General features: G+C 52.2%; 1 protein-coding gene across 2 annotated transcripts; it reads left to right on the plus strand.

Annotated features, from left to right (window-relative positions):
* Window positions 1-481: 481 nt before the first annotated feature.
* On the plus strand, window positions 482-22748 carry LOC105494424 (E2F transcription factor 2). 2 transcript variants are annotated; one of them, XM_071098764.1, is made up of 7 exons: window positions 482-971; window positions 6979-7084; window positions 9632-9845; window positions 10653-10811; window positions 12581-12695; window positions 15135-15327; window positions 22100-22748. In XM_071098764.1, exons 1-7 carry the CDS (start codon window positions 720-722, stop codon window positions 22366-22368), a joined length of 1308 nt encoding a protein of 435 aa, XP_070954865.1. In that variant the 5' UTR covers window positions 482-719; the 3' UTR covers window positions 22369-22748. The 2 variants fall into 2 exon arrangements, with proteins under 2 accessions (XP_070954865.1, XP_070954862.1); XM_071098761.1 differs by having other exon boundaries at window positions 484-971; window positions 9632-9851.
* The last annotated feature ends 938 nt before the right edge of the window (window positions 22749-23686 follow it).

Here is a 23686-nt window from a genome sequence, read left to right on the forward strand (position 1 = left end):
CTGTGCATCCCAGAACCACCCTGTCTCCGTCTCGCCGGCTGCTAGCTAGGGCGTCCAGCGGCGGGCGGCACCGACAGCAGGTGTGGCTGCCCCTTTAAGCAGCGAAGCTCGTGTTGCAATCGCCGCCTCGAGGACTGGTTCTTTCCGGGGGGTGGAGCCTGTACTCTTGCAGCAGCCAACGGGAGCGCGGCATTTTCCGCGGGAGATCCGAATTTCGCGGCACGCCGTTTGGCGCTTAAAAAAAAAAAAAAAAGAAAAGAAAAAAGAAAAAAAAAAGAGGCAGAGAAAGACTCAGGGACTAGAGAGCGGGCCGCAAGGAAGTCGGTGCAGTCGAGACCCCCTTCCCCGTCCCAGCGCATCGCGTCTCCACGGAGCTCGCGGGCACGCCGGGGACTCCTCCCCAGAGCCGGCCGGACCCCAGGTGCCGAGGCCTTGGGGGGCGCGGGGCGTCCCGGGTCGCGGTGCCCTCGGGGCGGGACAGCCCCTGGCAGTGCCACCACCGCAACCGCCGGTCGATCTCCAAGCGGCGATCTCCAAGCGCTGCTCTGCTCGGCTGCGGGCCAGGAGGGGAGGGTCCGGCCTTGCCCCGCAGACGTCCATTGGTGGCTTCCCCCGGCCTCCGCGCCATGCCGCGGGCCGTGTGAGCGGCTGCAGCACCGGAACCCGCAGGTGTCGGCGGGCGCGCCAGGCCCGTTTGGGTAGGGGGCGCCTTACTCGCTATGCTGCAAGGGCCCCGGGCCTTGGTTTCGGCCGCTGGGCAGCCCCCGAAGGTGGTGCCCGCGATGAGCCCCACAGAGCTGTGGCCATCCGGCCTCAGCAGCCCCCAGCTCTGCCCAGCTACTACCACCTACTACACGCCGCTGTACCCGCAGACGGCGCCTCCCGCAGTGGCGCCCGGCACCTGCCTCGATGCCACTCCCCACGGACCCGAGGGCCAAGTTGTTCGATGCCTGCCGGCAGGCCGGCTGCCGGTAATGCTGGGGCCCCCACCGGTTCCCCCTATGCTTTTCCAGGTGTGGGAAAGGAGGGAGGGGTGCCTGAGATCCAGTTTGAGTGGAGCAGGTAGAGTTTTGGGAAGAGGGAAGATGAGCTTTCAGTTTCCAGGACCCAGTGCCCCCAATATCTGAGTAGAAGACCCCTTCATTTTCAGACTTTGGATGAAGTAATCTCATCCATTTTAGTGGAGTGGAATGAGCACTGGATTGCGAGTCTGGAGGGAGACCCAACCCACTACTCCCAGTGCACTGTGTGACCTTGGGGAAGCCCATGCAGCCAAAGTTGCCGCCATTCATTCATTACTTCATTGTTTGGCCAGAAACCAGCACTGGGTGCCTGCTATTGTCCAGGCAAAGAGCATGCCTGGGGACACTGTGGGACTTTGGTAAGACAGAGGGATAGGTCTAGTGAGTCTCTCAGGTTCAATCTGCCATGGACAGACTCCAAATTGTCCAGCCAACTCCTGGTATAGCCCCAAGTATCTGCCCTTGGTCCTCCCCAAGACCCAATCTTCCCTCCCAGGCAGCCTATAGCAGATAGAAATGTGGGCAGCCCCCTGGGTTCTGTTCAGATTGGCTGCTCTCTCCTTAAGCTCCCAGGCTCGTTGCCAGAGATGGCCCAAAGTGTAGTGGCACCAGGCTGCCTGCCGACCTGGGCTCAGGGTGTGTTTTGTGGGAGTGGAATTCCTGGAGCCCATGTGAATCAAAACAACTTTAGGGTTGGGGGTGGAATGGGAAAAGCCCGGGGAAGTGGGGGTGGTGGTGGTTGAGGAGCCTGGTTTCTGGTGTGACTGCCATTAATTCTCTGTGTGTCCTTGGACAAGTCTTGGCCCCAGTCTGGGCCTCAGTGTCCTCTCCTTGACAATGCGTGTGTGCACAGGGTGGCTGTGGGGCTAGCTCTTCTCTGCCACATTCGACTCCAGGTCCTGGGTTTTGGAAGCCGGCTCCAGGGAGAGGATTGGGGTGTTATAGGTTTGCTTAGTTGTGGGTGTGGTGAATAAGTTCAGGTACAGGGATAAGACCACCCCCCACTGCCCCAGAGGCATCTGGTCAGACCTGTGCTAGTCAGCAGGCACGGATGCCCAGCCAGCTCTGGATGCAGGCAGAGCCACTACTCCCTGCCAGTGGACTCAGGCTTTGCCCATGTTCAAAACGTTAACCTTTCCGGAGACCCTTCCTGCACATGATTTCTAACTAGGAGGGCAGTGGGCAGGAATGGTATTGTCCCCATATTACAGGTTAAGCAACCGAGGATAACTGGGATTGGTGATCTTGTGGTCAGCGTTTTATAGCCCAAAACATCTTTGTAGTTTGTGAAATAGATGGCATTAGTAGCTCCATGTTACAGGGGGAAACAGGCTCAGAGAGGGGATGTGACCTAAGGTCAGAGATGGGGATGGGGTAGAGTGATGGGACTCACAAGGCAGTAGGCTCTTCTCTGTTTTATTTTTTGCAGAGACAGGGGTCTCCCTATGTTCCCCAGGCTGGTCTCAAACTCTTGGGCTCAAGCGATCCTCTTGCCTCGGCCTCCCAAAGTGCTGGGATTACAGGCATGAGCTACTGCACCTGGTCAGGCAGTAGGCTCTTCTCTATGTAGCCTTGACTTTCTTTATTACTGCCTGACTTAGGAGCTGAGTACCCCCCGGGGAAGGGAACTTTGCAGCAGGCCCACTCTCCTCTGGCCAGCTGCTTTCACACTGGAATTTTCAGTAACAGCTGTGGTTTTACACTGCTTTGAACCCTCCCAGAGGAGCCCAAGTGCATCTTGTCTGTACCTCCCTCCCAGAGGGGCTCAGTGATCTTAGCAAGAAGGTCTCTTTTTTACTGAGTGCCTCTCGTGTGCCAGATACTGCTTGGCACTCTTCACGTTCATTATCTTGGTCAAGATGTTCAGAATGAGGCATCTTGCAGATAAGGAAACTGAGCAAAGAAAGGAAGTCACTTGCCTGGGTCACAAGCAAAGAAGCAGGAGAGTCTCCTTGCAGCAGACCACCCTAAAGTCCTGCCAGGCCCAGAGCTCCCACTCCTGTCAATCCCCAGATGCCCGGGGCCCAGCCCCGTGGGCAGGCCTGCCCTCTGCTTACTCATTTTACAAGGGTGTGACCTGGAGCAGCTCCAAACCCAACCCTGGGTGTGGCCACTTGCTTTGTGGCCAGGCTGCAAAGTGCAGGGTGAGCAGGATTTGTTGGGGAGCGTCTGTTTAAAGCGACCTCAGGCACTGTCCAAAGATGGCAACCAAGTTCAGTGGCAGAATGAAGGCCAGAACCCAGATCTCCTGGCTCCCTGTCCAGAGCTCTTTCCAAGTCCTCTGAGGAAAGCTCAGGGAATGCTCCTTTATCGTATGCCTCCTCTGGCCAGGCGCATGGCATCATTCTCTGTCATCCCTGCAGGAAGCTCTGCCCAGGCTGGAGTGTAGTAGTATCATCTCGGCTCACTGCAGACTCTGCCTCCCAGGTTCAAGTGATTCTCCTGCCTCAGCCTCCTAAGTAGTTGGGATTACGGGCGCCTGCCACCATGCGGGGTTATTTTTTGTATTTTTAGTAGAGATGGGGTTTCACCATGTTGGCCGGACTAGTCTCGAACTCCTGACCTCAGGTGATCCGCCTGCCTTGGCCTTCCAAAGTGCTGGGATTACAGGCGTGAACAGAAAATTTGTCTGCATTTTCCAAATTTCCTCTTGTGAGGCAGAAAGAACACAAAAATTTTAACACACAACTCTACAAGCTAGGTCAGGTGAGGAGATGTAGGCTCAGAGAGGCAGACAGTGAATCCCAGGCTGCCCAGCTACCAAGTGGCAGAGCTGGGATCTGAAAGCAAGATTCGACCCCTTACATTTGCTCCTACCCCCACCATCTAACTTAGGGCTTAGGAGAGACCAGGCTCCACTCTGTGTGACCTTGGGCAAGTCACTTCCTCTTCCCCAAGTCCCAGTTTCCTCACCTTGGGGCCCGTAAGGCGGTTGTGCCTGGGGATCTCTGACCCTCTGCACTTCTGCAGCTGCCTGAGTAAGGAGCTGTACTCTTCTAGGGGTTGGCAGGGTGGGCTTGAGTCCTGACCGGGCCTTGAAGATCCAGCCAAAGGGGCTACCTAAGAGTGTCCAGGATAGAGCTAAGCCGGTCTCTGGCTGTGGCCATAGCCTTTGCTCTCCTCCTCCCACCGCAGTCTCTTTTCAGCTCACCCTTGAACTTTCCCCTTTTCCCACTGGTGCTCCCCATACGTCAGTGCTAGTAGCCCCCCGATGGGAGCACTCCCTGTGGGCAAAGCGCTTTGCTGCACTATCTCGCTGAATCCTCAGCATAGGTGGAGATAATGATGCCCATTTTATAGGTGACTCGAGGTCAACTGATTTCCCAGCTAAGAAGGGGAAGGCCTAGATGCAAACCCAGGCCGGTCTGACTCCAAGACCTGTGCTCAGCCTCACCTTGATCCTGATCCTCCTGGGCTTGCCCTCTGCTACCTGTGTTCTGCAGGTTCAGCCCAAGCCATAGGCTGACTTTACTCTGGGCACTGCCCAAAGGTGTCAGGGAGGTATCCTTAGGGGGACACTTTGCTGCACTGGGACCCTGGGAGTGCAGACTAAGGGTAAAGGAGGGTGAGAAAAGAGAGACGGCTGTGTGTGTGTGTGTGTGCGTGTGTGTGTGTGTGCATGTGCATGCAGTGATGGGGACAGGTGGGCATAGCCCAGGCCTTGGCCCAAATTCTAACAAATCCTGGGGCAGCGTGTGTGGGATGCAGCTGAGGCAACCTGGTACATGGCTTTGGAGTCAGGCCTGGGTTCAGACCCTGGCTCTGGCCTTTGTGTGACCTTGGGCATGTGCCTACTCTCTGTAAGTCTCCATTTCTTGTCTTACGAGAGCCAGTGCCAATACTGATGCGGTAGGACTGTTATGAGCATGTAATAGGCCCAGCATAGATATTCTGTGCAAGGTCTTCCCGGGGTTCTTCCTGGTGTGTTCTGTGCGGGGAGGCAGGTGTGGCTGGGGAGGCTCTGGGCTGCCCCACGTCTGCATCAAGTAGAACTCCACCTGAGCGTCCCTTCTCCCTGCCCTTGGTGCTCCTGCCGGGGGATATATGAAGAATACTGGGATGCGCAGCCTTGGTCAGGATTGATGGAGGACTCAGAGCTCCCCAAGCCTCAATTACTTCAGCTGTACAATGGGGATTAGTGGTGTGGGAAGATTCAGGGAAGTGATGAATGTTGGGGCGTGGTGCAGGGCATGTGGAAGGTCTCTGCCAGTGCCTGGCCCTTTCTCTACTGACAGGGTGGGGCTAAATCCCTAGAATATAGGTTTTCACCAGTTAGGAAGGTAGAAAAGGAATATTCAAGAGACTCATTCAAGAATGAGCAGTAAAGTGTTTGGATGGTTTCCAGGTCTGGGTAGTGGTGGAGAGCAGGAGTGTCATATCCAGCCTCCTCAAATAAGCCCAGGAAGACTTCCTGGACGGGGCAGGAGTGGGGGCAGGGGAACTGACAGCAGGAAGAGCTGTCACCACCCCCAACACCTGTCAGCCCAGCTGTGCTCAGCAGCAGTTAGAAGTCTCAGCCCTGCCGAGCATGACCTCAACACCAAACGTTAAAATAGGCTTCTCTGTCCAAGCCGGGGTAGGGGTGTCTGGGGGATCCAGAGTTGGAAGGAGGAAAGAAATGGGCTTGATGACCCCCAGAAGGATGTGTCAAGGAAGAGGTCGAGATTAGATTTTAAGGAAGGGACTCTGCATTTCCTGAACACCTACTGTGTGCTGAGACACAGGCTGAGAACTTCACAGAAGTTAAAGGAGCAGGAGCTACCCAGGGTCTTTCTCCAGCATGCAGACAGGGAGCTAAATAAGTGCTTCAAAGGGAAGCGACGCGGGGATTAATTCAGCCTGTTCCAGGGCTTTTAAGATCCAGAGGCTGCCCAGGTGGTGCCTTCCTTGAATCCTTACAATAGCCCCTTGAGGTAGGCATTTTCTACCCCATTTACAGAGGAAGAAACTGAGGCTCCTAGATATGGAGCTCGTACAGTGAGCCTGCAAAGGAGCTGGAGGTTCAAGCATGGGTCTCTGACCTATGTCCCAGTGTCCCAGTGCCCCAGCCCTGCCCCTGCCCTGCCCCTGCCCAGCCCTAACCAGGAGAGAGGCCCTTTCCGGGCCAGTGCAGCTCTGGGCCTAATTGGGGCCCGGGTGGCGACAGGGTGGAGAGGAGCAGATGGGTCTGTGGTTTGATTTCCCCGGCAGGTGTTTCCCAAGCTTGGCGGGAACAGAGAGGGGGAGCGGGAGGGGGGTGGCCTCAGCTGCTTGTCCTTAGACACGGGAAGGATTCATTGTCTGCGGGAAGGATTCATTGTCTGCCCCTCTCGGCAAAGAAAGAATGGCAAATGCAGTCTATTCAGGAGGCCCTGGGGCCCTCAAGCTGGAGCCCAAACATGGGGGTGGGGATGTTTGTACTGCTTTCCACTGTGGGCACCTCCCTGGGGTGTGGCACTGAGCCAGGAAGTCCACTGGGTCTGGGCGGATGCCCAGCCCCACCCTGATAAGGACCAGCTGTGGGACTGTGATGGGCACTCAGTCTGGCTGGGCCAGCTGCTTCTGTAGGGGGCCCTTTCCCCACCCTGATGTGGTTTAGGCCCTACCCACTGCTTCCTCCTGGTATCATCCTCTGGGTGTGGTGGGGTGAGAAGCGGGTGTAGGAGCGGGCTTGAGGCCTGTGGTTAAGGAACCCTGAGCCCCTGGCCAGACTGGCTTTGGTAGGGTCTCAAGTGCCTGGGCCTCAGAGGATGGGAATTTTATTTGCTCTTCAGGAAACAAGACTTCCCCTGAAAGCTCACTTCCTCAGGTCATTGATATTTTCCTATCAAGTACAGCAGGGCTTCACCAGGACTGGCGGTAAACTGAGGCACAGAGGTGGCTGCTAAGTGACCTTATCACTTTGGCCCCATATCAGGGAAAGGCTAAAGGAGGAATGATTCTCAAACTCTGCCTCTCTCTTCCCCTTCTCTCCAAGGCCAAAAGGAAGCTGGATCTGGAGGGGATTGGGAGGCCTGCCGTCCCTGAGTTCCCAACCCCCAAGGGGAAGTGCATCAGAGTGGATGGCCTCCCCAGCCCCAAAAGTAAGCAGTGCTGATGGGGCCTCTGGGGTGGGGTGGGGCAGGGACAGAGGGCAGTGCCCTGCCCAATCACTGGGAGTCATATTTGGATCACTTTCCAGTTTGCAAAAGCTTCCTGTGCATTTTATCAAAAGCTTCCTGTGCATTTTATCACTTGATCCTGACGGGTAGGTAGGCTTGTCTCTCTTTACTAATCAGGCAACTTGAGACTCTGAGAGCTTGAGTGACTTGCCCATAGTCTCAGAGTGGAGTCAGGACTAGAGCCTGGACGTGTAAGTCTTGCACTACTTCTACGTTTTTTGCTTTTTGTTTTTGTTTTTTGTTGTTGTTTTGAGACAGGTCTCGCTCTGTCACCAAGCGTGGATTGCAATGGTGCCATCTTGGCTCCCTGCAACCTCCACCTCTGGGGTTCAAGCAATTCTCTCACCTCAGCCTCCCAAGTAGCTGGAACTACAGGTGCATGCCATCATCCCTGACTAATTTTTGTATTTTTAATAGAGACACAGTTTCCCCATATTGGCCAGGCTGGTCTCGAACTCCTGACCTCAAGTGATCCACCTGCCTCGGCCTCCCAAAGTGCTGGGATTACAGGCGTGAGCCACCGTACCCGGCCAGTCTCGCACTACTTCTACCACGCCATGTACTGCTCTCATGATCTAAATGCAGTGACCAGTGTTTTACTTGGGAATTTATTATTTTTAAAAAGTTTTAATGTTTAGGTCAATGTCAATTTTTCTCAATCAGAGGAGCAGGGGCTAACCGGGGTCTTTCTCCCACATGCAGACAAGGAGCTGAACAAGTGATTCAAAGGGAAGGGAAGCACAGATTAATCCAGTCTCTGCTACCCCAGAGGTTTTTAAGATCCAGAGGCTGCCCAGGTGTGCCTTCCTAAAGCTAAGTTGGAGGGGGTTGCTGCCTCTTGATATTTTCAGTCAATATCCTGGATAGGCCGGGCACGGTGGCTCACGCCTATAATCCCAGCACTTTGGGAGGCCAAGGCGGGCAGATCACCTGTGGTCAGGAGTTCTAGACCAGCCTGGCCAACGTGGTGAAACCCCATCTCTACTGAAAATACAGACATTAGCTGGGCGTGGTGGTGCATAATGGTGGTGCATAATCCCAGCTACTTGGGAGGCTGAGGCAGGAGAATCGCTTGAACCTGGGAGGCAGGTTGCAGTGAGCCGAGATGGTGCCACTGCACTCCAGCCTGGGAGACAGAGTGAGACTCCATCTCAAAAAAAAAAAAAAAAAATTCTGGGTTAGAGCAGGAGTTTAAGCAACTGTGTTTGGAAGGAACACTAGTTTTGGGGGTCCAGGAAGGCCTATGCCCCGACCTGACAGTTCACTCCTGTGAACCTTAGTTGTCTCTTGTGAAAGGAGGCACAGCTAGATCAGGAATGGCAAGAAAGTTTCCTCTACATTTGATTGGTCAAAGCTGCCCAAAGTACTGTCTTAAAGGATCCTAAGGCTCATGATAACTGGTCCTCTTCCAGAGGAACCTAAGACTCTAAAACTCAGGCTCCAGAATTATTAGATTGGCCACTAACTTGCCATATGACTTGGAAGTCACTCGATTACAAAAGTCCCCTTGTGGTTTAAGATGCTGCAGCTGAGATGTGGTCTTGCAACATCAACCTCATTTGAGAAAGGGACCTTTTTCATGAACCTCCCCCACTTTATGTTACAGGACCGATTTTTTTCAGATCACTGTGATTCACATGGGAAGAAAAAGCAAGTGCCTATCTATAAAAATGCTCTTAAATCCAGGCTTATCATTTCTACCCTATTCTAATTCCAAACTCCGGACATTTAGGTGGCAGGATAGGGTGATGCTTAAGAAGGAAAACTCCGGGCCGGGTGCAGTGGCTCAGGCCTGTAATCCCAGCACTTTGTGAGGCCGAGCCGGGCACGATGATGGGCACCTGTAGTCCCAACTACTCGGGAGGCTGAGGCAGGAGAATGGCGTGAACCCGGGAGGCGGAGCTTGCAGTGAGCCGAGATTGCATCACTGCACTCCAGCCTGGGGAACAGAGCGAGACTCCGTCTCAAAAAAAAAAGGAAGGAAAACTCTGGAGCCAGACTGCCTGGATTTGAATTCCAGCTTTGCCACTTTCTAGCTGAGTGAGCTAAGCAAATTACTTAAACTGTGCCTCAGTATTCTCATCTATAAAATGGGGATGACTGTACAGCAACCTTATAGGGTGTTGTAGGACTTAAATGTGTTCGTATATGGAAAGCACTTAGAACAGTGACAGTAGTTGTGGATGGTGGTATGGCAGCCCTAAGCTGTGGTGGAAATGTGCATTTAAACCAGGAGTCAGGACACTTGGCTTCCAATACTGCCCACTGGCTGTGAGACCTTAAGCAAGTCACCTTCCCTCTCAGGTATCAGGTTTCCTGTCTGGACAGTGGTGGTGATGGATGCCCTTGCTCACAGTGCTTTGTAGACTGGAAAGTGGTGAAAAGTTGGTACTTAATGAGCCTAGGTCAATGGACGAGGGTCCTGCGTGGGCCCTCCCTGAGCTGTGACTGGGTCCCCTTCTTCCTCAGCCCCCAAATCCCCCGGGGAGAAGACTCGGTATGACACCTCGCTGGGGCTGCTCACCAAGAAGTTCATTTACCTCCTGAGCGAGTCAGAGGATGGGGTCCTGGACCTGAACTGGGCCGCTGAGGTGCTGGACGTGCAGAAGCGGCGCATCTATGACATCACCAACGTGCTGGAGGGCATCCAGCTCATCCGCAAGAAGGCCAAGAACAACATCCAGTGGGTGTGAGTGCCTGGGCGGCCAGTGGTACCCTCCAATGGGAACTTGCGCTGTGGGCGGAGCCAGAGGCAATAGCCAGTGGCTGTGAGTGGCAGGGGCAGGGCTGAGAGCAACATCCAATGGGCACAAGGGCTGAGGCGGACCAAGAGCAACATCCAATAGGCTTATTGCTGGGGGTAGAGCCAATGTATGGTGAGGAAGAGCGCCGTGTACCTGCTGAAGTAATAGGAGAACGTGATGCGGGGCAGAGTGACGAATGACATCTGGGAGGTGTAAAGGCCAAAGGGGACCCCAGATTCTTCCTCTCGAGTCAGAGATCCTAATATCCACTCCTTCTAGCTTAGGGCAGTCCCCTGGGAGCTAAGTAGGGGGATCCCGGACTTCTTCCAGATCTGAGATAGGAGTACTCCAGCCTCCTCTCTCCATTTCTACAGGATTTAAAGAACTGACCTACGGCCCTTGGCATAGGTGGCCTAAGAGTTCAACCTAAGAGGTGGCCTACAGCCCTGGCCTAAGAGAAGCCAGAGTGGGGAGTCAGGACTGAGGCTACTCCAGTTGGAGGAGGCTGGGGGATAGGGATGAACAGAATCGAGAGCCCCCCAGAAGTGGGGTTCAGGCCTTGACTTGTTTCTTCTCCCAAGCCCAACCCCCAAACCTCTCGTTCCAATCCCTGGTAGCTCCCTGAGAGCCAGGCATGACCACTGATTTACACAACCCAGGGGAGCACCCTCATAGACTATTTTTTGAATGGCCTTGTTCTGGAGTTTCACCCACAGACTGACACTGGGGGGCTGCTCTGTTCCCAGAGGCAGGGGAATGTTTGAAGACCCCACCCGGCCTGGGAAGCAGCAACAGCTGGGGCAGGAGCTGAAGGAGCTGATGAACATCGAGGAGGCCTTGGACCAGCTCATCCAGAGCTGCTCTCTGAGCTTCAAGCACCTGACTGAGGACAAGGCCAACAAGAGATATCCTCCTTCGTTGGGGGAAGGTGTCAGGGAGCAGGAACCTGTTGCATGTTTATATCTATCCTGAGTTGATTCAGTAACTTACCCTAAGGGTCTGGCATCTGTTTCTTCCTTCCTGGGTGGCCTTTCTTCTCAAGTCTATTTTTTGAATTTTTTTTTTTTTTTTTTAGAGACAAGGGCTCATTCTGTCATCCAGGCTTTAGTACAATGGCATGATCATAGCTCACTACAGCCTCACACTCCTGGGTTCAAGTGATCCTCCCACCGCAGCCTCCCGAATAGCTGGAACTACTGGCGTGTGCCACCATGCCTGGCTAATTTTTTATTTTTTGTATAGACAGGGTCTCACTTTGTTGCCCAGGCTGGTCTCTAACTCTTGGTTTCAGTCGATCCTCCCACTTCAGTCTGCCGTCTCCCAAAGTGCTGAGATTACAAGCATGAGTCACTGTGCCTGGTCTCAAGTTTATTAAAGGTATTTTTTCATTATTGAAAATAAGCCAAGTACATTTGCCTTTAAATCTGGAAAATGGAGAAAAAGAATGACAAACTGCCACCTTAACATAGCCATTGTTCCAGAATTGCACACAGAATGTGTGTTATTTAAATATAGTTGTAATATAGTTGTGTGCCTGCTGCACATAGCTTTTCTTCTTTTTTTTTTTTTTTTTTAAAGACAGAGTCTTACTCTGTCGCCCAGGATAGAGTGCAGTGGCACAATCTTGGCTCACTACAACCTCCACCTCCTGAGTTCAAGCGATTCTCCTACTTCAGCCTCCTAAGTAGCTGGGATTACAGGTGCCCGCCACCACGCCTGGCTAATTTATTTATTTATTTGTTTTTTGAGATGGAGTCTCGCTCTTGTTGCCCAGGCTGGAGTGCAGTGGTGCGATCTCGGCTCACCGCAACCTCTTCCTCCTGGGTTCAAGAGATTCTTCTGCCTCAGCCTCCCAAGTAGCTGAAATTTCAGGTGCCTGCCACCACACCCAGCTAATTTTTGTATTTTAAGTAGAGATGCGGTTTCACCATATTGGTCAGGCTGGTCTCAAACTCCTGACCTCAGGTGATCCACCCGCCTTGACCTTCCAAAGTGCTGGGATTACCAGAGTGAGCCACCACACCCGGACTTCATGCCCAGCTAATTTTTGTATTTTTAGTGGAGATGGGGTTTCACCACATTCGCCAGTTTGGTCTTGAACTCCTGACCTCAAGTTATCCACCTGCCTTGGCCTCCCAAAGTGCTGGGATTATAGGCATGAGCCACCACTCTCGGCCGAGTATCTTTATACATAGAACGCTTTCCCATATTTTTACTTGTTTTCCTAGGTCAGATTCCTAGGATTAAAATGAAGAGGTCAAAGAGCATGGACTTTGCTAAGGCTTTTTCATACATTTTCCAAAATTGTTTCATATCAAATTGGTTTTGGATATGATCTTGTATTTTCGGAAGGATGTGAGGCATTGTGAGAAATATAAAGAAATAAAACACGTCTTCCTGCCTTCTCAGAACTAATGATCTAGTTTGAGAGATGAAGCCTTTATATAAAAAACTGATATAAGGCAACAATTTTTATGATTTATATCCCCATTTGCTTTCCAAAGGGATCCAAGGTAGCTTATGATATTAACAGGTTACAGATTATAGTTATTTCTAAGCTGCACAAGGAGTGAGAAAGTAATGTTCAGAGGCTTAGGAGGTGAAGGTGCTTCCTGGCAGGCTTGGGGTTTGAATTTTGACCAGACAGTCACTTTTCTTGACTCTCCTGCCCTACGCTGGCCTATGTGACTTACCAGGATATCCGTGCTGTCGGCAACTTTAAGGAGCAGACAGTGATTGCCGTCAAGGCCCCTCCGCAGACGAGACTGGAAGTGCCTGACAGGACTGAGGTGAGAGGCGAAATATTTGGTGGAGAGCAGGGTTGAGACCCTGCTAGGGAGGGTTCCAGGCAGCTCTGCAGACTCTGTCCCGGGCACTGCCTAGCCCCATGCTTCCCAGGCCCATTCTGGTGTCCATGGCAATATTGGTGGCCTTCAAGCTTGAGCAGAAATGGCAGAGGCTGGAAAGGGCAACCGAGACTGAGCAGTGGCCCGAGAAAATCTCTGTTCCTAGTTTCTTCTGCATCCCACCGGCCCTGGGTTCCTGCACACATGCACACTCGTGCCCACGTATGACGGTGTCAGTACTCATGAAAATCCCTTCATGCTGACTGTGCTTTCCCAAGTTAAAGACCAAAATTCCTGACGCTCCCTATGAGGCTTCGGTGCTCTGACCCCAGCTGGCCTCGTCCTTTTCTCTGCTGTCCCATCTGTCTTTGTTTTGGCCACACTGACCTGTCTGCAGTTACCCCATTGCACTAAGTTCATTCCTAGTATGAGATCTTCTGTTTTATTTTATTTTATTTTAATTATTTATTTATTTACTTATTTATTTTTGAGACGGAGTCTCATTCTGTCACCCAGGCTGGAGTGCAATGGCGTGATCTCGGGTCACCGCAACCTCCGCTTTCCAGGTTCAAGCGATTCTCCTGCCTCAGCCTCCCAAGTAGCTGGGATTACAGGTGCCTGCCACTATGCCCGGCTAAGTTTTGTACTTTTTTTAGTAGAGATGGGGTTTCACCATGTTGGTCAGGCTGGTCTTGAACTCCTGACCTCGTGATCCACCCGCCTCGGCCTCCCAAAGTGCTGGGATTACAGGCATGAGCCACTGAGCTCGACCTATTTGATTTTTTTTTAAAGACAGGGTTTTGCTTTGTCACCCAGGCTGGAGTGCAGTGGCATGATCTCAGCCCACTGCAACCGCTGCCTCCCGGGCTCAAGCCATCCTCCCACCTCACCCTCCTCAGTAGCTGGGACCACAGGTGCATGCCACCATGGCTAGCAAATTTTTTGCACTTTTTGTAGAGACAAGGTTTTGCCATGTTGTCCAGGTTGGTCTCGAACTCCAGCGTAGAAGTGATTTGCCCACCTTGCCTTCCCAAAGTGCTGGGATTACAGGGGTGAACCACCGCACCTAGCTGTGCAAGACCTTCATACATGCTCTTCCCCTCAGCTGAAATGCTCTTCCCTCTCTGCCTGGTTTACTGCTATTCATCCTACAGGTCTCAACTCAAATGTCACTTCCTCAAGGAAGCCTTCTCTGATTACCTCCAGACTTCGTAAACACCTGTGCTTTTCCACTGCCTTTAATCTCCATTTGCTGAGGTATATTTGGCATGATTACACAATTGCATTCTGCTTCATCTATTAGAGTATAAGCTTCACGAGAGAATGTTCTGCTCACCTTATATCCCTTGCCCAGAGCCAGCCCCAGGAAGAACGGGGGCTGCAGAGACGATTAACATCCCGCCCCTCCCCTGGAGGAGTTCAGGACTTAGTGGGAAAAAAACTGCTGTCATTTATAGACAGAAGATGTGCTTTGAGAGCATAGAGAAAGGGTAGTTAGAGGAGGTATCCCAGATAGGAACAGTTAAACTAGGTCTTAAAGAACGAATAGGGTTTTTGCTAGGTGTAGTCCTGTGGGAACACAGGCATGGAGACCTGGACATGTGCCGGGATGGCAGGCATGTCATCAGTTGTGGCTTAAGTTGTAGTTATGTGGTAGGGAAGAGGCAGAGTGGGAAGGCCAAATATTAGGACTCTTGGTTACAAGTAACAGAAAGCCAAGTCCAACTGGCTTCAGCCGGAGGTATGCGTAGGGGTGGCGGGAACCAAGTGACAAGTCCTGGGGGAGATTCAGAGATTGCGGGCAAGGCTGGATGTAGATGCCCAAACTATGACTTCAGGTCTGTCTCACGCTTTTCATCTCTCTGCTTTTCTCTGTGCTGACTCTATTCCCAGGTGGGCTCTCTCCTTGTGGTGGCAGACAGCTTTTATGATACCAGCTCAGCAACCCCAGTGGGAAGGGGGCTCCCATTTCCCACAAGTCCAGCAAAAGTTGTGGGCCTAGTGCTGGTTGGATCCACCTGAGCCATTTGCCACCCCAACCAATCACGTCACACTAACTTTCCTGGCTGCGTCACAAGCTCACCCACTGGCATTGGGGAAGGGTTCTGCCCCCCTGCCCCAAAACTACATGACCTGAGAGTGGAGGGAAGAGTGATTTCCCACAGGAAAATCAAGGTGTTCCCCCTAAAAGAAGTGGGTTTCGGGGCCAGACAGCAGAAACAGCGGAAGTCCACCTTAGGCCAGATGGAGTTGGTCTCAGTGCCAGCCCAGGGGTTGAGCTTGCACCCAGGGATGGCAGCAGCCATGTGCGTCTGTCCATACACACTGAGTGTAAGTGTCCAGCTGCCCAGAGCAATGACCTGGCTTCTCTTCCTCCTTCAGGACAACCTGCAGATATATCTCAAGAGCACCCAAGGGCCCATCGAAGTCTACCTGTGCCCAGAGGAGGTGCAGGAGCCGGACAGTCCTTCCGAGGAGCCCCTCCCCTCTACCTCCACCCTCTGCCCCAGCCCTGACTCTGCCCAGCCCCGCAGCAGCACCGACCCTAGCATCATGGAGCCCACAGCATCCTCAGGTAGGGCCCTTGTCCAGAGGGACAGGAGGTTGGGGGAGCAACCGGCCTTAGTTTTCTCTTCTACATCAATGTTTGTTGAAAATCTCCTGTTTTATCCAGCAGCTGGAGATGCAGTCATCCTACCCCACACATGTGCATTGTACTTCATGCTTTATAAAGCCCCGCTAGGAAGGCTGGTGCTGCTCCAGGGCAGAGGAAGGCCCTGGATCTGAATCCCAGCCCAACCACTTACCAGCTTTGTGACCTTGGACAAGTTACTTCACCTCTCTTGGCCTCAATTTTTCTCATCTGTGAGTTGGGCACAGTAATTAATACTGTCTAACTCATAGGTTGTTGTGAGATTATAGCTCATGCCTATAATCCCAGCACTTTGGGAGGCCGAGGCAGGAGAATCATTTGAGACCAGGAGTTCAAGAGCAGCCCAGGCAACAGGATACCCTGTTTCTACAAAAAAATTTAAAAATTAGACGGGTGTGGTGGCACACGCCTGTAGTCCCAGCTACTCGGGGGGCTGAGGTGGGAGGATCACTTTAGCCATGGAGGTTGAGGCTGCAGTGAGCTATGATCATGCTACCACACTCCAGCGTGGGCAACAGAGGGAGACCCTGTCTCAAAAATAAAAATAAGAATAAAATTTAAAAAGAATAGGCCAGATGCTGTGGTTCCCACCTATAATCCCAGCACTCTGGGAAGGTGAGGTGGGAGGATCACTTGAGCCCAGGAGTTCAAGACCAGCCTGGGCAACATAATGAAACTCCATCTCTAATAAAAATAAAATAAAATAATAAAATTTGCCCATTAAAAAAAATTAAGGCATAGAGGTGATGTGTCTTACCCAAGGTCTCCCAGCTGGGAGGCAACAGAGCTGTGTCTTGAACCTTGGTCTATGCACTCCCAGCCCAGTGCTCTCTCCACAAGGCATAGAACAAATCAAAGAAGGGGCTTCTGGCTGGGAGGTGGACAGTATGGTTAAGAGCTGGCTACCCCTGGTGGAAGGCAGTACAGGGAAGTTGCCAGGGAGCAGAGTTCCTGAGAGCTTCCCAAAGAGGGTGGGAGTCCAGAAGGAGTACAAATGGAAGCCTGTAAAGGCCCCTCTCCAGAACAGTTTTTGCCTTTTCCTGGGATCACACATCCGGTTAGACCGGCAGGATTCTTCAAGGCTGTGTAGGCCAGTGTTCCACTTTTTGTCTTCTTATTTAGCAGCAGCATTCTCTTAAGTAGAACCGTAGTGTTTAGACAAAGGTAGGGCTAGAGCTGGGCTGATGGAATAGGCTTGCTGGAAGGGTTCTGCAGTACCCTGGTTGTGTCCGTTTCTCTAACTCAGAGGTTAATAAACTATTGCCTGCAGGTCAAATCTGACCTGCTTTTAATGACCCATGAGCTGAGAATGGTTTAACATTTTTAAAGAGTTGTGGGAGAGGCCGGGCGCGGTGGCTCAAGCCTGTAATCCCAGCACTTTGGGAGGCCGAGACGGGTGGATCACGAGGTCAGGAGATCGAGACCATCCTGGCTAACACGGTGAAACCCCGTCTCTACTAAAAAAATTCAAAAAACTAGCCGGGCGAGGTGGCGGGCGCCTGTAGTCCCAGCTACTCGGGAGGCTGAGGCAGGAGAATGGTGTGAACCCGGGCGGCGGAGCTTGCAGTGAGCTGCGATCCGGCCACTGCACTCCAGCCTGGGTGACAGAGCGAGACTCTGTCTCAAAAAAAAAAAAAAAAAAAGAGTTGTGGGAGAAAGAAAAAGAAGGCAACTGTGTGACAGAGACCACAAGTGTCCCACAAAACCTAAAATACTCTCAAGCCTTTTTTTTTTTTTTTTTTTTTTTTTTTTTTGAGACAGAGTCTCGCTCTGTCACCCAGGCTGCAGTGCAATGGTGCGATCTCGGCTCACTGCAACCTGTGCCTGCCGGGTTCAGTCAATTCTCCTGTCTCGGCCTCCCAGGTAGCTGGGAATACAGGTGCCTGCCATCACGCCCAGCTAATTTTTCTGTGTGTGTATGTATTTTTAGTAGAGACAGGGTTTCCCCATGTTGGCCAGCCTGGTCTTGAACACTTGACCTCAGATGATCCACCTGCCTCAGCCTCCCAAAGTGCTGGGATTACAGGCTCCAGCTCTTTATAGAAGTTTGCTGTCCCCATCTAACTCAACCCTTCTTTTTACACATGAGTGAACAGAGGCCCAGAGAGGGCAAGTGGCTTCCCTAAGGTCACACAGCAAGTTGATGGCAGAGCTGGGACCAGAGCCCAGCCTCCCAACTCTTCTCTAATGATCTCTCGTGTGTCTCTCAGGCCTCATCAGGGACCAGAGCTTCTCCCTGTGCCAGCCATCTGTCCCTCGGGGCACCTCCCCAGTGCCTATCTCCCATCCCAGACCTGTGCCCCACCCTCTGGTCCATCCTCCTCCTGCTGTGCCTCCTCACTCAAGTGTTAGCATGCGCATAGCCCTCCAAAGCTGGAATCACCTTCGCTTCAGTTGTCCTCTGAGACGTTGGATGGAGGGGGCAGATCCCAAAGCATAAACAAGGGTGTGAAGTTGTTTTTTTTTTTGAGACAGAGTCTCACTCTATCACCCAGGCTGGAGTGCGGTGGCACGATCTCGGCTCACTGCAACTTCTGCTTCCCAGGTTCAAGCGATTCTCCTGCCTCAGCCTTGTGAGTAGCTAGGAGTACAGGCACGTGCCACCACGCCTGGCTAATTTTTGTATTTTTAGTAGAGACAGGGTTTCACCATGTTGGCCAGGCTGGTCTCAAACTCCTGACCTCAGATGATCCACCTACCTCAGCCTCCCAAAGTGCTGGGATTATAGGCGTGAGTCACCCAGCCTGGCCGGATGGGAAGTTTTTACCTGAGGTTTACAAATCAAGATCCTGAGGCCTAGAGAGGAGTAGAGGCTTACAGAACAATCAGTGGTGGGGCCAGCTCTCATGTCATAGCTGTCCCCCCGACCCTTGTCGCATGGCCTCAGTGTTACCCTGCTGAAGGGAGGAAGAGGAAGTTTTCCTGGTCTCGGCTCACTGCAACCTCCGCCTCCCAGGTTCAAGCGATTCTCCTGCACAGACACACACACACGCCCCCACACGCGTGTTTCGTGCTGTGTTCTGAAGTAGTGTTGTTTTGAGGTCTGAGTGCCAGAGGCCATGTAGGAAAGGAAGCTGCTACAGTCTTGGGACCTGGGTCCTGGCCCTGGTTATGCATTACCAGGGGAAGTGTTCTCTTCAGCCTCAGTTTCCCTCATTTGTAATAGAAGGGGTTTGAACAACATCGTCTCTGACATTTCTCCAGGCTCTGACATTCTGAAATAAACCTAAATGTAGCTGATGGCACAGGATTTGAAATTGGGAGACCTGGGTTCAAACCTGTATCTCACCTCTTAGTGACTTGGTGACTGTCAGTGAATCACTTTAACTCCTCGAAGCCTCAGTTCCCATATCTCTCAAATGGGGACACTTGAAATTTCCTCACGAATACTGAGTGGGTTATAGGAGATGATATGGCATAAATGTGCTTTTTTTTTTTTTTTTTTTTTTTTTTTTTTTTTTTTTGAGACGGAGTCTTGCTCTGTTGCCCAGGCTGGACTACAGTGGCCGGATCTCAGCTCACTGCAAGCTCTGCCTCCCGGGTTTACGCCATTCTCCTGCCTCAGCCTCCCGAGCAGCTGGGACTACAGGCGCCCGCCACCTCGCCCGGCTAGATTTTTGTATTTTTTAGTAGAGACGGGGTTTCACCGTGTTAGCCAGGATGGTCTCGATCTCCTGACCTCGTGATCCGCCCGTCTCGGCCTCCCAAAGTGCTGGGATTACAGGCTTGAGCCACCGCGCCCGGCTAAATGTGCTTTTTTTTTAAAAAAAAAAAAAAGCTTATGTGGCCAGCCGCGGTGGTGCGCGCCTGTAATCCAGCACTTGGAGAGGCTGAGGGAGGTGGATCATTTGAGGCCAGAAGCTCCAGACCAACCTGGCCAACACGATGAAACCCCATCTCTACTACAAATACAAAAATTAGCCGGAGGTGGTGGTGCATGCCTGTAATCCCAGGTACTCAAGAGGCTGAGGCACAAGAATCACTTGAACCAGGGAAGCAGAGGTTGCAGTGAGCTGAGATTACATCATTGCACTCTAGCCTGGCCGACAGAGTGAGACTCTGTCTCAAAAAAAAAAAAAAAAGGCTTATGTGAAGAGCATCTACTAGCTGGGCCTAGTGCTGTTTTAGAGACAGAAAGAGCCATTCAGAGGGTGGTGGAGAGACACATATTACAAAAGGCGATTCTATTTCTGGACGTGATCAACAGCAGGAGACAGTAAGGTCTGATCTATAATAGACATTTTCACATGTGTCTTATCAGTTACTGCTTCTAATACTCATCCCTGTTTTTCCACATGAGGAAACAGTTCTGGGGTTCCATGGCTGGTGAGAGGAGGCGCCAGAGTCTGAGCCCACATGCTCCCCGCTCCCAAGCCAGGCCTCTGACTGTAACATCAGCAGCGTGCCAAACAAACTTTAGATTTTTTTTTTTTTAATTCAAATACATTTAATTGACTTATTTGGGCCCTAGTTTTCTCATCTGTAAATAGGGGTAACAGCATGGACTCCCTCAGGGCCGTTTGAGTGTCCAAGGAGGCTAAACCATGCCTCGCCTCAAGGGCAGTGTCACCACCTCCCCCATTAGTCTTGGTAAATGGGAGCAATTTTTTTTTTTTTTTTTTTTTTGAGGCTGAGTCTTGCTCTGCCTCCCAGGCTGGAGTGCAGTGGCTTGATCTAGGCTCACTGCAAGCTCCGCCTCTTGGGTTCACGCCATTGTCCTGCCTTAGTCCCTCCTGAGTAGCTGGGACTACAGGTGCCCGCCAACACATCTGGCAAATTTTTGTAGTTTTAGTAGAGATGGGGTTTCACCATGTTGGCCAGGCTGATCTCGAACTCCTGACCTCAGGTGATCTGCCCACCTCAGCCTCTCAAAGTGCTGGTATAGGCATGAGCCACTGCGCCAGGCCAAACCAGTGCTTCATATGCACTTACCATGCAGTCCTCTGAGCAACCCTTTGAGGTAGGTAGAGCTACCGTGCCCCTTGCAGAGGGGAGGAAGTGGATGCCCTAAAATGTGAAGCCCAGAGCAAGACTCCATCTCAAAATAAATAAATAAATAAATAAATAAATAAGTGAAATCACATGTCTACGGGTGCACCTCCAGTTTCAACAGGCAGCCTAGCATCCCAGCGCAGTTGTATCTTCAAAATAATACTTGGCTGGGGCTTAAGGAATGACTCCAATGGGGGGAGTTCTGAGCATCAGGATGTATGTGGCAGGCAATTTCCAGTGCCTCATTGCATGTTCCTGTATGGGAAATCACCATCTTACCTCTTAGTGGAAATGAGCAGGCTGGGTGTGGTGGCTCATGCCTGTAATCCCAGCACTTTGGGAGGCTGAGGCAGGAGGATTGCTTGAGCCCAGAAGTTCGAGACCAGCCTGGGCAACAGAGTGAGACCCCATCTCTACAAAAAAGTTTAAAAATTAGATGGGCATGGTGGCATGCACCAGTGGTCCCAGCTACTCAGGAGACTGAAGTGGGAGGATTGCTCAAGCCCAGGAGGTTGAGGCTGCAGTGAGCCGTGTTCACCCTACTGCACTCTGCACTCTAGCCTGGGCAAGACCCTGTTTCCAAAAAAAACAAAAAAAAAAAAAAGAAGAGAAAGAAATGAGCTTAGAGTGCTGGAGAATGGCTACTGAAAGGTCAAATAAGATGAGGCCAGATAAATGACCATTGAATTTAGCAGCATGGAGGTCATTGGTTCAGGGACATCGTGGGGAGAGACCCCAGACTGGAGTGAGTTGAAGAGAGAATAGTAATAAGGAAGTAGAGACAAGCTCAGGCTACTCTGGAGAAAGTTTACTGCGCAAAGGAGCAGAAAAATGGGCCAGTAATTGGAGAGGGTGACGAGGTAAGGTATAGTTGTGTGTCGTGGGGAGTAGAGTCAACATAACAAAAATTTACCATCGTAACTATTTTTAAATGTACAGTTCAGTGGTAATTAATACATTCATAATGTTGTGTAACTATCACCACCATTCATGTCCATAACTCCTTCCACCTTGTAAAACTAAACTCTGTACCTATTCCCCATTCCCCTCTCTCCCCAGCCCCTGACAACCACCCTTCTACTCTCTGTCCCTGCGATTTTGACTAAGTATTTCATATAAGTGGAATCACACAGTATTTGTTTTTTTGTGATTGGCTTATTTCACGTAGCTTAATGTCCTCAGGGTTCATCTATGTTGTAGCATATATCAGAATTTCTTTCCTTTTTGGCCGGGCGCGGTGGCTCAGGCCTGTAATCCCAACACTTTGGGAGGCCAAGGGAGCCGGATCACTTGAGGTCAGGAGTTTGAGACCAGCCTGGTCAACATGGTGAAACCCCGTCTCTACTAAAAATACACAGATTAGCTGGGTGTGGTGGTGTGTGCCTATAGTCCAGCTACTCAGGAGGCTGAGGTGGGAGAGTCGCTTGAACCTGGGAGGTGGAGGTTGCAGTGAGCCGAGATCACAACACTGCACTCTAGCCTGGGTGATAGAATGACACCCGGTCTCAGAAAAATAAAAAGTACATGAAAAGGGGTAGGGTTGGGTGTAGACTCTGGAAGGTGGATTTTGAGAGCAGGGCATTGCACCCAGGCTGAGGAGAGAGGAGAAGGGTGCAGTCGTCCAGAGAACCGGAAGTCTGTCCTCGTGTGCTGAGGGCTTGGATGCCAGGGCCAGGCGTAACCTTTGTCTGTTTGTCTCCAGTGCCAGCGCCAGCGCCAACCCCCCAGCAGGCCCCACCGCCTCCATCCCTGGTCCCCTTGGAGGCTACTGACAGCATGCTGGAGCTGCCACACCCACTCCTGCAGCAGACTGAGGACCAGTTCCTGTCCCCGACCCTGGCGTGCAGCTCCCCTCTGATCAGCTTCTCCCCGTCCTTGGACCAGGACGACTACCTGTGGGGCTTGGAGGCGGGTGAGGGCATCAGCGACCTCTTCGACTCCTACGACCTCGGGGACCTGTTGATTAATTGAGTGGCTCTGCCTGCCCCCAGCAGCCTGCCCCCGACTCTACCTCCTCACAAACAGGCTGACAGGCCCTCTGCCTGCACAGGGACATTGGACACTAGGTGCTGCCCTCAGGGAATGGGGTCTCCTCGCCTTTCCCACCCCAGCCGGCAGAAGCTGTGTGGGGAGATGTGAATGGTACGGGTGAGGAGGGGATAAGGGTGTGGGTCCTCACCTTCCTAATGGAAGCTGGGCCTGGGGAGGCCCATCCAGTCTTCTGACCTCTGACCTCTCACGAGAAGGCTGCAGGTGAGGTGGCCAAGTCCAGGGAAAGGCCCTGCTACCTCCTTTTGAGGGGTAATTAGGACCCTCGACGTACCAAGAAGCACTTAATGCCTTTGTATTTATTTCAGGTTGAGTGGTATGTTTGTGCTCCCTGAGTTTTAGCAGGGAGGTTGTTCTAGTTTTTAGTGAGGCCTCCGCAGACAGGCCCATCAGGGCCCATCGCTGTCCATGTTCCAGGGCAGGTCTGGGTTTCCAAGGGAGGGACCTAGGCCATGTCCCTGGTTTCCCCACAGTGGTGGGGCTGGGTCTCTGAGGGGCTGTCCAGTCGGCCGGAACGCTAATTGCACTTAGGCCTCACAATTCTAGTAAACGGCAGCTGTGGGCCCTTTCGCCTCTCCCCCTGTTCTTGGCCTCACATCTCCAGCTGAGCCGCCAGTCTTGGCTTCCTGGTCACCTCTGTCCCAGAGATGGTTCCAGGGAGCCATCCTAAGGCAGGTAGCACTGTGGCTCCTGTGGAAACAGGAGCCACCTGCTCAGGAGACCCCTTTCCTGAGGAAGTCCTTACCTCTCCCTCCCTTTGAGATGTAAAAATGGTCCAGCAGAGACAAGCTCCCAAGGAAAACAGACAGGAACATGGGGGCAGCTGTCATGGCTGTGGCGGGCACCTTTCCTCAGAGTTTCTGCCTTGCTGTGGTCCAGGAGCCATTTTGCACCAAGGACTTGGTAGGCAGAGGCAGCCCCACTGTAAAGAAGGGTCAGATTAGGCCGGGCGCGGCGGCTCAAGCCTGTAATCCCAGCACTTTGGGAGGCCGAGGCGGGTGGATCACGAGGTCAGGAGATCGAGACCATCCTGGCTAACACGGTGAAACCCCGTCTCTACTAAAAAAATACAAAAAACTAGCCGGGCGTGGTGGCGGGCGCCTGTAGTCCCAGCTACTCGGAGTCTGAGGCGGGAGAATGGCGAACCCGGGAGGTGGAGCTTGCAGTGAGCCGAGATCGGGCCACTGCACTCTAGCCTGGGCCACACAGCGAGACTCCGTCTCAAAAAAAAAAAAAAAAA

The sequence above is a fragment of the Macaca nemestrina genome, chromosome 1 (genome assembly GCF_043159975.1).
Source record: "Macaca nemestrina isolate mMacNem1 chromosome 1, mMacNem.hap1, whole genome shotgun sequence".
NCBI lineage: Eukaryota > Metazoa > Chordata > Mammalia > Primates > Cercopithecidae > Macaca > Macaca nemestrina.